This window comes from Penicillium nucicola, assembly GCF_028828085.1.
Source record: "Penicillium nucicola strain IBT 29836 chromosome Unknown utg000001l, whole genome shotgun sequence".
Lineage (NCBI taxonomy): Eukaryota > Fungi > Ascomycota > Eurotiomycetes > Eurotiales > Aspergillaceae > Penicillium > Penicillium nucicola.
The window spans coordinates 2,180,590-2,194,596 of NW_026643125.1; the positions used below are offsets into that span (position 1 = coordinate 2,180,590).

The following is a 14,007-nucleotide window of genomic DNA, read 5'->3' on the forward strand; positions in this document are numbered from 1 at the left end:
GTACCTAAGCGTAACAGGGCCCAAGTTAGGAGCCCTTGGGTCTTTTCGCCCATGGGAATGGAAGGACAGATAGAGAAACAGGAAATAGTAAAGAAACCGGCCAAAACTAGGCAAAGCAACGAAAGTTTTAAAAAGTAGGATCTCGAGCTTCTGAGATTCCGTGCATTCTGCCCCGCTCAAGTTGATTCCTAATCAACTTGATCTTCTCGTTGCATATATAGCCTCATTAACAATGTTTATTCCCTCTGGTACAATTGAAATAACTGATCTTCCTTTGAATTAATCACTAGTTAAAGTACGGACAGAATAGAGTTACATAGCATTTATCACTTGTCAAAGATTGACGAAGCTGCCAACGAATCATGTCAAAAACCTTCACTTTTATAGCTGCGTATGAAGAATAGCTCTACTAAGATGACTGAAACGCCACTAGATTAAGTACTAAGCTACACCCCGTTCTTCTTGCCCTCCTTTGAACCAATAGTAGCCTCAAACTATGCCTTATTTGCTTCACTCGTTGGCTTTTGAATCAAACTTCATTAGTTAGGCCTCTTTATATTTGTAAGTATACTTGCGCTTTTTTCTCTATAATAATGGCACGTATAAGAATATAAATCAATCGTCTAGTTAAATATAGATCGATTACGAGATATCCTAGAAAAGACCTTAATTTAGCTAGATACTGTTACGCACTTGCTTCCGGGTCGTCGCTATATTAGAAGATTCCCTAGGTTATAGTTGCCTGTCGTGCTGACTTCCAACCTCAACGATCTGTCTCTCAACCGTACCGCTGCCTAACAGGCCTTATACGGGCTAAGTCCTTTTGAGGGTATCGAGGAGCGATGCCAAGTAGAGCGCCGAGTTAGTCTATACCGAGATATAGGCCTTCCCGTGGTGTTGTCAAGTTATAATCAAGTTATACGAGTCACAAAGGTTTCTGAACAGTAGACACAAGTAACAATGGATGATTGAACACGAAGAACTAGACTAGATACATGAGGTCCTATATATATCCCGAGTTCTTCCTGTAGATGAGTAGAAAGTAGAACAGTAGAACTGTTCTACTCGACGACTTGTCGACTGTTCTACTACTCGCATGATCACGTGATAGTCGTATCATTGGTTATTGCGGTATAGATCTGATCGGCGCCCTACTTGGCATCGCTCCTCGATACCCTCAAAAGAACCTAGCTCGTATAAGGCCGTTTAGGCAACGGTAAAGTTGAGGGACAGATCGTTGACGTTGGAAGTCAGCAACCAGGCAAGTATAACCCAGAAGTCTTCTAACATAGCGACGACCCGGAAGCAAGTGCGTAACAACACACTGATACATCTGTTATGTAATGGAAAAAGAGTGCTTGGTCAGCTGTAGAAGGGTCACATGAAGTGCCAAAATAAGTTAAATTAGCGAATTTTATGCTAGTGCGGACATTCGTTGGATGTCCGCGGATATGACTTGGACATCCAACGGAACGGATTTGCCGCAGCCTAGCCACTAATGCCCAGATTCGGCGAAAATCACGTGAAAAGTTCCGCTGTCCGACCGGTCCGAATTGCTATTCGGCCACAAACGTTATAATTAACGACTGATTGTGCCCTTTTCACAATGCTCATGCTTCTCCAGCCCTATATAATTATTGGAAATTCCAACGACACAGTCTTTCCGAAAGTCAGCGCCCCTCCTGTTCTTTTCCCTGTTAAGCCCGAGCCAAGCCCATTCGGTTCATTCGGTTCATTCGGTTCATTCGGTTCATTCGGTTCATTCGGTTCATTCGGTTCATTCGGTTCATTCGGGCCTATTTCGGGATTTTATAAACTCTTATCACGCCGAACGGACCTCGTATTTCTGTCGGAGAAGGCCTATCTACTATGGACAAACAATCGCAACTTGAGCTCACGGGAAAAGAATAAAATTAATTACAGGAGGCGATTCTCAAAGGCTGTCCTACCGAGGACCCAGCCCGTGTGATCCAAGGAAGGTCAAAGGGTGCCTGAATTTCTATTCGTAGACTAACTACATATACTACGTGCGGCCGAAAGGGTCCGCACGTGACCGAAAGTGGGAGAGACGATAAACCGCCTTCCACACTGACCGGCCAGACCTCGGCCGGATTGGTGCCTTAAGCAGAAGAAGGTTGTCACGATTTGTACTGTATCCGGCCAATTGGAGATGTAAATGACTCTGTATTTCCATTACCCCTACTTCTCGCTATTTATGGGTCCATTCTAGTTACATAAGCTATGCCGACGGATCATCTATAGACCCGGTTTCATGCAGTATTCGTAAGGTAATTGCGACAAAGGTCCCGAGATGTCACTTTCAAGGATAATTAGGGGCAGAAAATTTAGACCACCTTTATATATTCTGTCTGTAATGTATGCACCGGTGCCGTTGATGTAGGAAGAAGCTTTCTATTTACAATGGCGCTCAAATTGATTCAGCTATGGCTGTAGTCGATGCTTCAACCCGAGCGCTAGGTGAAAGACCACGATTTCCGCCCAAAAGGCAATACACCGAGACAACTTCGAGTACTCACCTTAATCATGTTAATTAAAATCCCAACAACTCATGAAAATTCTAACCTCCGCCGAGTATTCAGAATAAACTCGGCAACCCGTTGACGTCCGAATTGTCTCCGTGCCGACTCCGAACCGAATCCGTTCCGTCTATCAATCCCGAGAAGCCCAGGCACAGTAGTCAGTCGCCCTGGCTCTCGGGAATGGAGTGTGTAGATCGCCCAATTAGATAGTCACTAAGTCTAATAAGCGAGGAAGAAAGTTTTATCCCGGCAATGTCGGGTACTAGCGACAACGTCGACCCGAGGAAACAGAAAACGGCCTAAAAGTTATGATTTGGAACCGTATTTGAGCTGATGGTCCGTGAAAAAAAATCCCGCAATCAAGTTATTCAGGAAGGCCGAAGATTGTTCCTGGCCTGGGAATACATAAAATTGCTTGGCACGACACATCTCATCTCGGTATCTTAGTTACCGATCGTTTTCGAGCGAAAATAAATGCTTAGATGACCGATGCCGAGCGGGCCGCTATTGTTAAAGAGCGTGATGTTCCATAGAAGACAACCATCTTCTGGATCCGAACCGCTTTCTTCCATTCACGTCAACTTTGATTTTCAGGAAGATTACCAGTGTTCACAATCACTATGCGCTTCTCAATGTCTCTCATGCTGTTGAGCGCGGGTTCTCTTCCCGTATGTCTCTTTGCTCGTTCTCCAGGAGAAGTTATTAACATCTTTATAGGTCGCCTGGACGCTGCCAACCCAGGCCTACGCGCCGAATATTACAGTCACAAATGCAACTACGGCAATGTACCAACTAAGCAGCGATTCCGAGTTTGCATTCATCCTCAGCGAGTACCTCTCCCTCGCTAACGAAGGAGGCGCTGCGTCAGGAGAAATCCTTCGTGCGGCTGCTGTCATTGAGGCTGGAGACTTCGAGAGCTGGTACAAAGAGTTCACGTTTCTCGCGGAAAAGATTGGCGCTCAAGCAGAAAAGGCTGAGAAGAACAAGGCTTTGGTTTCTGCCAGAGAAGCCTACTTCAGGTCGTCATCCTACTACCGCGCTGCTGATTTTTTCCTGCATGGCAACCAATCTGATCCGAGAATTTACACGGTGTGGGACAAGCAGAAGGTGGCCTTCAATAAGGCTGTCGGATTGCTGTCTCGTCCTGGGACTTTTGTCGAGCTTAAGGCTGATGGCTTCACGGTTCCGGCCTACTTCTACCCGGCCAACCCCCAACTTCCTGCCAACCAGGGTGCCCCAAAAAGGCGCCTTCCAACTGTCATTGTCGGCACTGGGTATGATGGATCTCAGCAAGCCATCTATCACAGCAACTGTCTTGAAATCATTGAACGCGGATGGAACTGCATTACCTACGAGGGTCCCGGGCAGCCTACTGTTCGCCGAGACCAGGACATGGGATTTATTCCCGAGTGGTGGGAGGTGGTTACACCGGTAGTTGACTACGCGCGCGCGCGACACGATGTCGATATTGACAAAGTGGCCCTTATGGGAGTCTCCTATGGCGGTCTTTTGGCACCACTTGCAGCAACAAAAGAACGCCGTCTCGCGGCGGTCGTTGCCCTTGACGGCATGCTCAGCCTTAAGCGTGCTGTCCTAACATTGTTGGGCACTCAAATTACAGAACTCTATTCTTCAGGCAACGAAACAGAGTTTAACAATTACATGACCGCTGCCCTTGCGCAAGACGTCCCAACCAGCTTCCGCTGGCTCATCGAGCAAGGAATGTGGTCATTCAATACGACGGATCCTTACACTTTCATCTCACGCATGGGTGATATTTACCTCGACAAGGAGAAACTTGACAAGATTGAATGTCCCGTCTTTGTGGGGTCCGGAGAGGATGATAACCTTGCGCCGGTACAGCCCGAGGAGATGGCGAGGTTATTGGGTCCAGAGAGGTCGCATTACTTCTTGTTCAAGACCGAGCTGGGTGCTGGAGAACACTCCGGGCTCGGAGGTGAGCAGCAAATTGCACTTGAGTCGCTGATTTGGCTGGATAAGGTCTTTGAAAAATAGGGCAATGGATCGTTTCATCCATAACTGAGCTCTACACTTGGATGTGCAAGTTTCGGTTCGGTTAGATTTGGGGCAGCATCGTTGTGTTCGAGAGCTTACAATAACATGTTAGTTTTATAACTAAGCACTGTCTCGAAAGTAATGGTCACAACGAGAAAGGAGTTGTTCTAGCAGACCATCAAGCTACTTGGCGCAAGGTGGCATTCCATATGATTTGCAGAGATCCACCATTGAATTTCATATAAATCCATGGGCTTCCTTTCAATACGCTATCGCATACTACTTTAACATACACGGCGCATTTACTGAGCTCCCTCAGTTTAGCGGGGCCTGCTCAATAAATGATCTACGCTTAGGTCTTGGCGGTGGGGCCTGGAAAGAGAGTGTATATCGGTCAAGCCGATTTCGAGAATAACTGTAGCCGCGGCTTGCCTACGATCGAATAGCTCCTCAGCCTGGTCATTATAGCACTAGATTAATACATCGTATTCAGCGGTCAGCTATGTACTTGGCCGCTAAAGCTGACCCTACTCTTATTCGAGCTACATATTTAGTGCAGAATCGACGATATAACATTTCTATAAGCGGATATACCAGTCGAGAAAGGCTGATGATGGGAGCCGCAAGGGAGATATGATGACCTAGAATATATTTCACAAGTGTGTTAAATAGATCTTAAAATTCTTTCATAATGTAGCATGTGGCGTATCTACCAGGGCACAGTTATAACTTTCAACGTTGGCGTTCACGGTTTATTGAACTTGAAATGCCCTCACAATCAAGTTGATTCAATGTTCACAATTGGCCCCGTCGTACCCTGCCCTTTGGCCATTGACCTCGACTGACCTTGCCTCAAGTCGTTGCATTTAATCCATAGCCTCCGAAGACATCCGATATGACCTTTGCAAGTGACCATGGGACGCAGACCTCGATCGCGTCCGTCGCGGATTTCGATATTCGGCTGGGGCTTGATCAACTTTCCTTTGCCTGCAACACGGCGTATGTTAAGGCACTTTTTTTCTCCCGATTTTGCATACGAAGGCCAATCTTCTGATGAATGAGCAGTAGTTCAAGAACATCTAACAATCCATATTGAAGAGCCCTCATCAAAGGAGTCTTTCCACGCAAGAATGTGTTGGCATCGGCACCATATAATTACCATATTCCTACACCACACCTCATAGCCAAACATGGGAGTAATTTTCTGTTATAGAGACCAATCACTAGTCATTTGAGGGTTAGCGTCGCCGTAAGTAAGGCTCCGAGAAAGAAAGTGTGTCTGGGTTGTAACCTGTTTTCGAAATTACATGTACGAGAAATATTAAGAAGAAAGATTACCGTAACTCACGGTCACCCTGGCTACCTCATCAGAAAACGCGTCAACCTACCAACCTATCAAATTACCAAATTCAACCAACTACCATACCACCAGTTCGCTCTGAATCCTCGCAGAAATCGGCTAATCAAGAGGGCAAGGATTTGATTAGCCCTTGATTATATTAAAAATGGCCGAATCAAATCTCTTCGCGCAGCAGCAAAGCTATATTATGAAGAAATGTCTGAAGTACAAAACAGTTGAAATTTGTCAAATTCTATAAATAGTGTTTCAAGGTGTTTTGCACCTAATTGAATTCATACTAACGAAATCCCACGCAGTAACCTACGTACGCGTGCATCTGAGGTAGTCTCTATCGCAGAGAGACGTAACCCTAGTCACAAACTGACCCAATTAGAAGAGGATTCACTTGTTGATTGGATTATCTCTATTGATACGCGTGGAGCAGACCCTAGGTCGTCTACTGTAGGCGATGTGGCTAAAATCCTACTGGCTGCGCGCGGTAGCTCCCCTCCGCTGACGGTTGGCAAGAATTGGCCATCAAACTTCGTTAATCGTCGCGATGAGCTTCGGACACGCTACTCCGTGCGATACGACTACCAGCGCACATTGAACGAAAACCCAGAAGATCAACAAACCGGCTTTGCGACCGTGCAAAGCATGATTAACGAACACGGGATACAACCGTAGGATATCTACAACCTTGATGAGACAGGCTTTGCAATGGGCCTTATATCCTCGCAAAAGGTAGTTACGCTAGTTGAATACTACGGTCGGAGACGTCTTCTATAGTTAGAAAATCGCGAATGGGTCACTGCGATCGAAGGAATTTGTGCAGATGGTTATTCGCTATCACTATATGTGATTTCAAAGGTAATGTTGCTATTGCTATTTGGTTCGATAACCTACCGAAAGACTGGTGATTTGAGGTCTCGGATAACGGTTAGACTACTGATAAGATTAGCCTACGCTATTTACAAAAGATCTCTATCCTGTTAACAAATTTGCGCGTACGCGGCCGGTTTCATTTATTGATTCTTGTTGGTCATGGTAGTCACCTTGAACCTCAATTCGACCGAATTTGTACAGAAATCGATATTATACCACTGTGCATGCCGACGCATTTAGCTCATCTACTATAAACCATTAGATGTTGGGTGATTTGTAGTGCTTAAGCGCGCGTACGGTGGCTTCGTGAGCGATCTTGCCCGTGGGATATAACCATATCGACAAGGCTGATTTCTTAGATAACTTCTAACGCGCGCGACTAGAAGCATTTGAGCTAAATTATATTCGAAATAGCTTTATAGCTACTAGTCTAGTACCACCAATTAATACGGAGAGGGTCCTTTCAAAGCTTAGTATATCTATCCGAACACCTACACCACCAAGCAGCCGGCCAAGCAGCATATCTAGCCAATTCACACCAAAAACGCCTAGAATCGTCGTTCAGCTACAAAATAAAGCTTCAATGCTCAAAAATCTACAACACCGGCGGTAAAAAAGCTTTCCGAGCCCCATGACTGATCCGTCAAACAAGGCTCAGACCCTTGACATATATTCAGCTCAGGCGTGAGCGGTTGTGTCTCTTGACGACTTATCGGTCAAGTGTAAACATCCCAGAGGGCCAACCGGTCAGTGATGACCACAGTTAATCGACCGGTGGGACTTGTCAGCTGGCTATGAAGCTTGGGCAGCGTTGACTCAACCACAGTTTAGCAATATTCGTCAAATGACCATCTGAAGAATTGTCTCGTTCGACCATGCCCTCATACTTTGCAGCCCACCCTCTCGGCTGATGTGTCTAATTTCGCTTCTGCCGCTTGTTAGATGAGTCGTCCCAGTGATGGCTATGTGTTCTAGCCCATATGTGCGATCCAGTGGTCTTCCAGCTTCTGGTTTGAACCCACCCCTCACTTTCAACAAGCTAATTATCAACTGTTCAAGTCTCATTTTTGACCGAGCGACTGAACTAAGCGTTTATGATGTATCTCGGTCGTTGTGTCTTGCACCGTCATTTCCAACCATCAGATAATCCCGCCTGATTCAGAGTAACTTACAGACTCTTGACTGCCAATTCGATGGCGTAGAAACCAAATTTGTTCTCGCACTGATTCCCCTTTGACCATGACACTATGGGAGCGAACTTGGAAGAGCGTACAATCAACTTTCTGACATTGCTCAAATTTGAGCTGTGCTAGCGAACACAACTTTCATCTTGCAAGCTGTTAAGTGAGGAACGACGATTTGGGGATATGTGTTGACTGCAACAAGTGAGTGTGACAAGGAACACTTTCGGGTAAGCGCGGGTAAGCGTTTGGTCATGGCGACGATAAATAGCATCGACAGCCCCAGTCGAAATATTACATCTCATCATCTGAAACTATGCCTGTCATCTCTCGTCAGCCAACGCGTCACTTGGACGAGCTCGACGCTATGCCCTTACTTGGTCGCAGTCCTAGCAAGCAACCGCGGAAGCCCAAGGGTGCCAATAGTCTAACTGAATCGGTATTGCAGCGAGACCACCCTAAACTTCGACTGCGGTTTCAGCAGCGATGCTTGAAGCCGGAGACGTGGTGGACATCTCTTACCGCCTTTGGTGCCCATGGTGATATCTCGCACATGCTGGAACACGAGAAAGCCATTGCAACGGAGGAAACCCGACAGGAATGGATGCGACGTCTGCGGCCCATGCCTCACCGACTAAGCCCTCCATTGAAGCAAGAAAAACAACACAAAAGGAGCTAGATAGTTTCTGCGGGTCACAAAATGCTCTGAAAGGTCGACCCCTCAATCAATAAAGAAAACATATGATTCAGAGTACACATTGGACATAGAATTTTCCCTGTATGGTATAAATGTAGATTCGAAATCAGCTTTGTCGCTTAGTCTCTTGTATAGTTCAGTTCATCCTGTAGGGTCAGTCATCAAATCGACAATTGAATGAAGACCGAAAGTGTTCTCTTTAGTTGATGTTTAAATACTACTGGATGGATCGAGATTAGTTTCACCACTTGCGCACTGGGATTCTATCTCCCCTGAACTCCTGTCTTGGCAGTAACTCAATACACCTGTAAATAACAGCATACATGTAAGAATAGCTTCTGCCATAGACCTCCATGGTTCTGAGTCAAACTTCTAGAAACCCTAAGAACGAAACAGGGGATGCTGGGTCTTAACATAGAAAATACAGAAAATACACGTGACTTGGTACGCTCGCAGTCTCTGGAAGCTTGGGGCCATGACACATTACTTGCTTCTTATCGGGCGGGAGCGGACTGATTACCGCGTCCTGCGCTTTATTTCAAGTTTCCTGGCTCGGTCAAACTAGTTCTCTGGAAGGGAGCTGATCATACGAACCCTCTTTCAAGATACGCTATAGACCTACCAGAGTCGATATCCTGATCCCCGCTCTTGGAAGTATTGTAACGATAGGCTAAGAATAAATCACGTAGGAATCCTGCAGTGTATTTAGTATTTGAGCCGCTACATTTTGCAAACAAGCTAAACTGAAGGACATTCCTGTGACGTTATCATTACGGAAAGAATTCTAGCGATAGTCGGTAACCCGGTATTGAGTGAAGTCGCTTTGTGTCGACGAGGGAGACCAAACCTTTCGATAAGTTTTGTGCATCAATATTATGCGGGGATGCTCTAGGGAGTATAATAGCCAATGAAAACCGATAGTCCGTTTGATAGATATGGATAATCTGCCAATAAGATCGCGGAGTGTTTCTCAATGGTGGGTCCCATAGCTAGGTTCTTTGTTTGCTATGGGTGATTCTCTGTTAAGCAAACAAAGAGAACTGCGAGCAAGGATGTGAAAGGAGAACAAACGGAACTTGAGTCCCTGGTTCTCAGTGTTTCTCCCAAATCCCACTTTCAAATCTGAACCTCTCTATCCACAAAGTGCCGTCACTCACAAAATCCTGCAATGTCTAAGAATAATCTTCTTCGCGAGCTTTTGCCTAGTGATCAGAAATTCAACAATCAGTATCTGAATCTGACCTTGCCGGCAAAACAGCGACGCAAGGTCCCTTTGGCCTGTACCGAGTGTCAGAGAAAAAGATCTAAGGTTAGAATTATCGTCCTCCCTTCGACGACAGAGCTGACCTAGCGCAGTGCTCTGGTACAAACCCTTGTATGACATGTACAACTCAAAATCGCGAGTGCCTGTATGATCCAGCCCGTGATCGGAGACGCAAGACTCATACCGCTGAGCTACTAAACTTCCGTGTCGCCTTTTTCCAAATGACCGCGAAGCTGCGCTCTGGAACGTCGGAAGAGATATCCTCGTTGATTCAGGAGTTTCGAAATCTGCCAACCGACCAAGAAGCCGTCAATTATCTTGTTCATGGACACGGGATATCCAGCAATGTGTGATGCTCATAGATTCTCGACTTTCTCAATTCTAGAATATCAATACTGGAGATGAAAAATAGCTTGAGGACAAATTCATGTAGCCAGGTACTTCTCTTTACAGTACCTACCGTCTTTGGCAGGATTCGGTATTAGCATTTCGGCTAAGGCGAAATAGGTTTAGTGCGTTTCGGGACAGGGTTTGAGATAGAATCTCCGTGTGCAAGTGGTGAAACTAATTTCGATCCTTCCTGTACAGTATCATCCTGTAGTCAACCATACCCTTTGGCACTATAGAGAGAGCCGATAGCAGCCAAGCTCCTGTAAGCAGAGTGCACCCAGAGAAAGGATCCTGTACTGGAGAAATTGTTGTGCACCGAACGGAAGGGATGGCGGACCCACATGCGGGAGGGCCCGAGCCCCCTCGCACGCCTGGAATGACAACGACCAACGCGTTGGACAACTTTAACCCAACCGCTGCGCCTCGGACCAGAAGACAGGCTCGGCCGAGCGATGGCCACACCACCGCAACGCGACCCGAGACCACGAGCTCCGGAGACAACAATGGACGCGTCACGACCCGGGAAATCTGCCGACTGATCGAAGGCCTAAAAGAAACTATCGCCTACCAAACCGAGCTCATCCAATCCACCAAGAACGAACTGCTAGAAGTGAAGCACGACCAGAACGTCCTCCACACGCAGAACGAGAAACTTCACGAGGAAGTTCGAGCCTTGCGGGCGCATATTGACGCCCTCCCTTCACCACAGGCCGCAAACTCATGGGCCACAGTAGCAGCGAGCCACCCACCTTCTCAACCAAACCACCAGCACCCAGACAAGGACCAAGGCTGCGTCCGAACCAGCACTCAGCGCTCTTTTGTGGACCCTAGAGACAATGAAAGCAACGGACCAAACACCTTTGGGCGATATCTCCCAACGGAGACCGCAAACCTCCAAATCCGCACGGCGCTGTCGAACGCACCGCCCACACAAGACGCCCAAGTAGCCGGGGTGGGCACCACCAAAACTGGATATGTCATCCGGTTTAAAGACACAGAGTCAGCGGAAGCGGCCCGCAACAGCACAGAATGGCTGAACGAGCTAGGAAACAACACAAAACTGGTCAAGACGCGGTTCGGCGTCGTGGTACACCGGACCCCGACTGAGGACTTTGACCTCGAAAATGCAAACACACAGGCAATTGCGAAAATCATGAAAGACAACGACCTCACCGAACGAGGACTCCGGATCGAGGAGATTGCGTGGCTGAAGAAGAAAGACAAGGCTTTGGGGCATCACGCGTCCCTCGGCATCTGGTTCGACTCCGCGGAAGGGGTTGACCATATTCTAGGCAAGGGCTTTCTGGCCGGCCGGAGATTCATCGACAGCGTGGAACGCTGTGAACTAAAAAGAAAGAGATGCTTCCGGTGCCAACGATTTGGACACCTCGCATGGTCATGTAAAGAAACGCCTCGATGCGGGCATTGCGCTGGCCAACACGAGCGAGAACGCTGTCCCCCGGGCGTGAGAGCCCGATGTCTCGACTGCGGTGGTGAACACCCAACCAGCGATCGCCAGTGCCGAACGCCGGCAACCTCTAACACCCAATGTTAGAGACAAACCTACGCATTTTACAGTTAAACATCATGAAATCGGGGCCGAGGATGGAAGCGCTTATCAACGACCACCAAAACCAGGACCTGGATATGCTCCTGATCCAAGAACCGTCTATCACCACCTATCAAACACACGTTAACCACAGCGCCTGGCGACTATACCGACCGTCTGCCGAGACCGATGCAGGTCGGTTTCGCAGCCTGATCTATGTCAACCGTAAAGTCTCAACCTCTTTCCATCGACAGATCACCTGCGACCACCCAGACGTCACGGCAATCAAGATCTGGACAGCCGATGCTCAGTATCTTATCTTTTCGGTTTACCTTTCATGTGTCCCGCTATTTACGCCGGGTGAGGCGTCGGCAGAACCAGCCCTCACGGCAATACAGAACACAATCATATACAATACCCAGGAGGCCCAAAAGACAACAAGCGTAATTCTCTCGGGTGACTTTAACCGCCATCATCCGATGTGGGGCGGCAACCACATCCAGCCACAGTTTGTCGAACACGCTAGCGAACTAGTCAACTTCTTCCAGACGCACAACCTCCATGGTTGCCTTCCGCGAGGGACAGCAACTTTCTGGCCCCTCAACGACCCGGGAAAGAACACCACCATTGGCTAGACGGTAACGAACCGACCAAGCCTGCTCATCAAGTGCCATCTCTACCACGAGAACTATGGGTCAGATCACCGCGCAACATACTCAGAATGGAACCTAAGACCCCAACGTCAGCCCACCACTAAGTTTAAGAAAGCCTACGACCGTGCGGACTGGTACAAGATTGCCGAAGACGTACGTCGACAACTGGGCCCATGGAAGGAGGTGAAGACGAGACCGGCACTGGACGAGATTGTCGGAAAGCTCACAGAGGCGACGGCTAGAGCGGTGGATAGACACACCCCTGACCTGCGACCAACACCATACTCCAAACGCTGGTTCACCCCAGCTCTTAAAATACAGCAAATCGAGGTCAATCAACTACGCCGGACGTGGCAGGAAAGCTGTGCAGATATTGGGCGACACGACGCCCGCTCCGCGACCCTCTTTCGAGAGATGCAAGACAAACGGCGACTATGGACCCGGGCTATCGAGAAGGCGAAGGTGGCACATTGGAAACAGTTCCTTGATGAAGCCGGGAAAGGGAAGCTCTGGAAAGCAGCCACCTATATGAAACCACAAGAGGCCTGGGGCTGCGTGCCGGCGTTGCACGTCGGTGCCGAGAAGCTCATAGAGAACGAGGAGAAAGCGCAGGCTTTCCTAGGCGCCTTCTTCCCGCAAATGAACGAACCCGACGAGGACTGGCACACCCGGACGCCTCCAGAACTCCCGTGGTATACCATCACCGAGCTAGAGGTCCAGCGATCCTTAAAAGCTGCAAAGGGATCATCAGCACCTGGCGAAGATGGCATACCAATGCTCGTGTGGAAACAATTGTGGATATACCTCAAGAAACAGATAACGGAAATCTACGCCGCGTCCATTAACTTAGGGTACCACCCGATGCGATGGCGAAGCGCGAAGATTGTGGTGCTGCGGAAACCCAAGAAACCAGACTACTCGGTCCCTGGGGCCTATCGCCCGATCTCACTCCTCAACACACTAGGTAAACTGCTTGAGGCAGTAATGGCACGACGATTGTCGTATCTTGCAGAAAAGCACGGTCTGCTTCCGGACACCCAGTTCGGAGGGCGATTAGGTAGAACCACTGAACAAGCCCTCTTGGTTCTCTCCAACGCGATTGACCGGGCGTGGTATAAACAGAAAGTGCTAACGCTGGTGGCATTTGACTTGAAAGGCGCTTTCAACGGAGTCAACAAAGTGAGCCTAGACGCTTGCCTTCGGGCAAGGAAAATCCCAACTGTGGCGAGAAAATGGATCGCGAGCTTTATGAGCGACCGCCACGCAAGCATTGGATTCGACGACTTTCGCACTGAGATGACGCCGCTGGCGAATGCAGGATTAGCACAGGGTTCTCCCCTGTCGCCTATCCTATTTGCATTCTTCAACTCCGACCTTGTCGACCAAGCCGTCACATTCCACGGCGGGGCATCCGCCTTTATCGATGATTATTTTCGCTGGCGAGTAGGCCGCTCAGCCGACGACAACCTGACCAAGATCCAGTCTGAAGACAT

General features: G+C 48.1%; 3 protein-coding genes across 3 annotated transcripts; all 3 read left to right on the forward strand.

The window, feature by feature from the left end:
* Positions 1–3,172: 3,172 nt before the first annotated feature.
* Positions 3,173–4,556, forward strand: psoB (hydrolase psoB; the record flags this gene model as incomplete). The annotated part of the gene is made up of 2 exons (XM_057123254.1): positions 3,173–3,208; positions 3,258–4,556. The coding sequence occupies 2 exons, from the start codon at positions 3,173–3,175 to the stop codon at positions 4,554–4,556; spliced, it is 1,335 nt and encodes a 444-aa protein (XP_056988987.1).
* Positions 4,557–8,277: 3,721 nt separating this feature from the next.
* Positions 8,278–8,640, forward strand: N7511_000830 (uncharacterized protein; the record flags this gene model as incomplete). The annotated part of the gene is made up of 1 exon (XM_057123255.1): positions 8,278–8,640. One exon carries the CDS (start codon positions 8,278–8,280, stop codon positions 8,638–8,640), a length of 363 nt encoding a protein of 120 aa, XP_056988988.1.
* Positions 8,641–9,802: 1,162 nt separating this feature from the next.
* Positions 9,803–10,275, forward strand: N7511_000831 (Zn(II)2Cys6 transcription factor domain-containing protein; the record flags this gene model as incomplete). Its single annotated transcript, XM_057123256.1, has 2 exons — positions 9,803–9,967; positions 10,015–10,275. Coding segments are annotated over 2 exons (426 nt in total), but the record flags the coding sequence as incomplete, so codon positions are not given.
* Between the last annotated feature and the right edge of the window lie 3,732 nt (positions 10,276–14,007).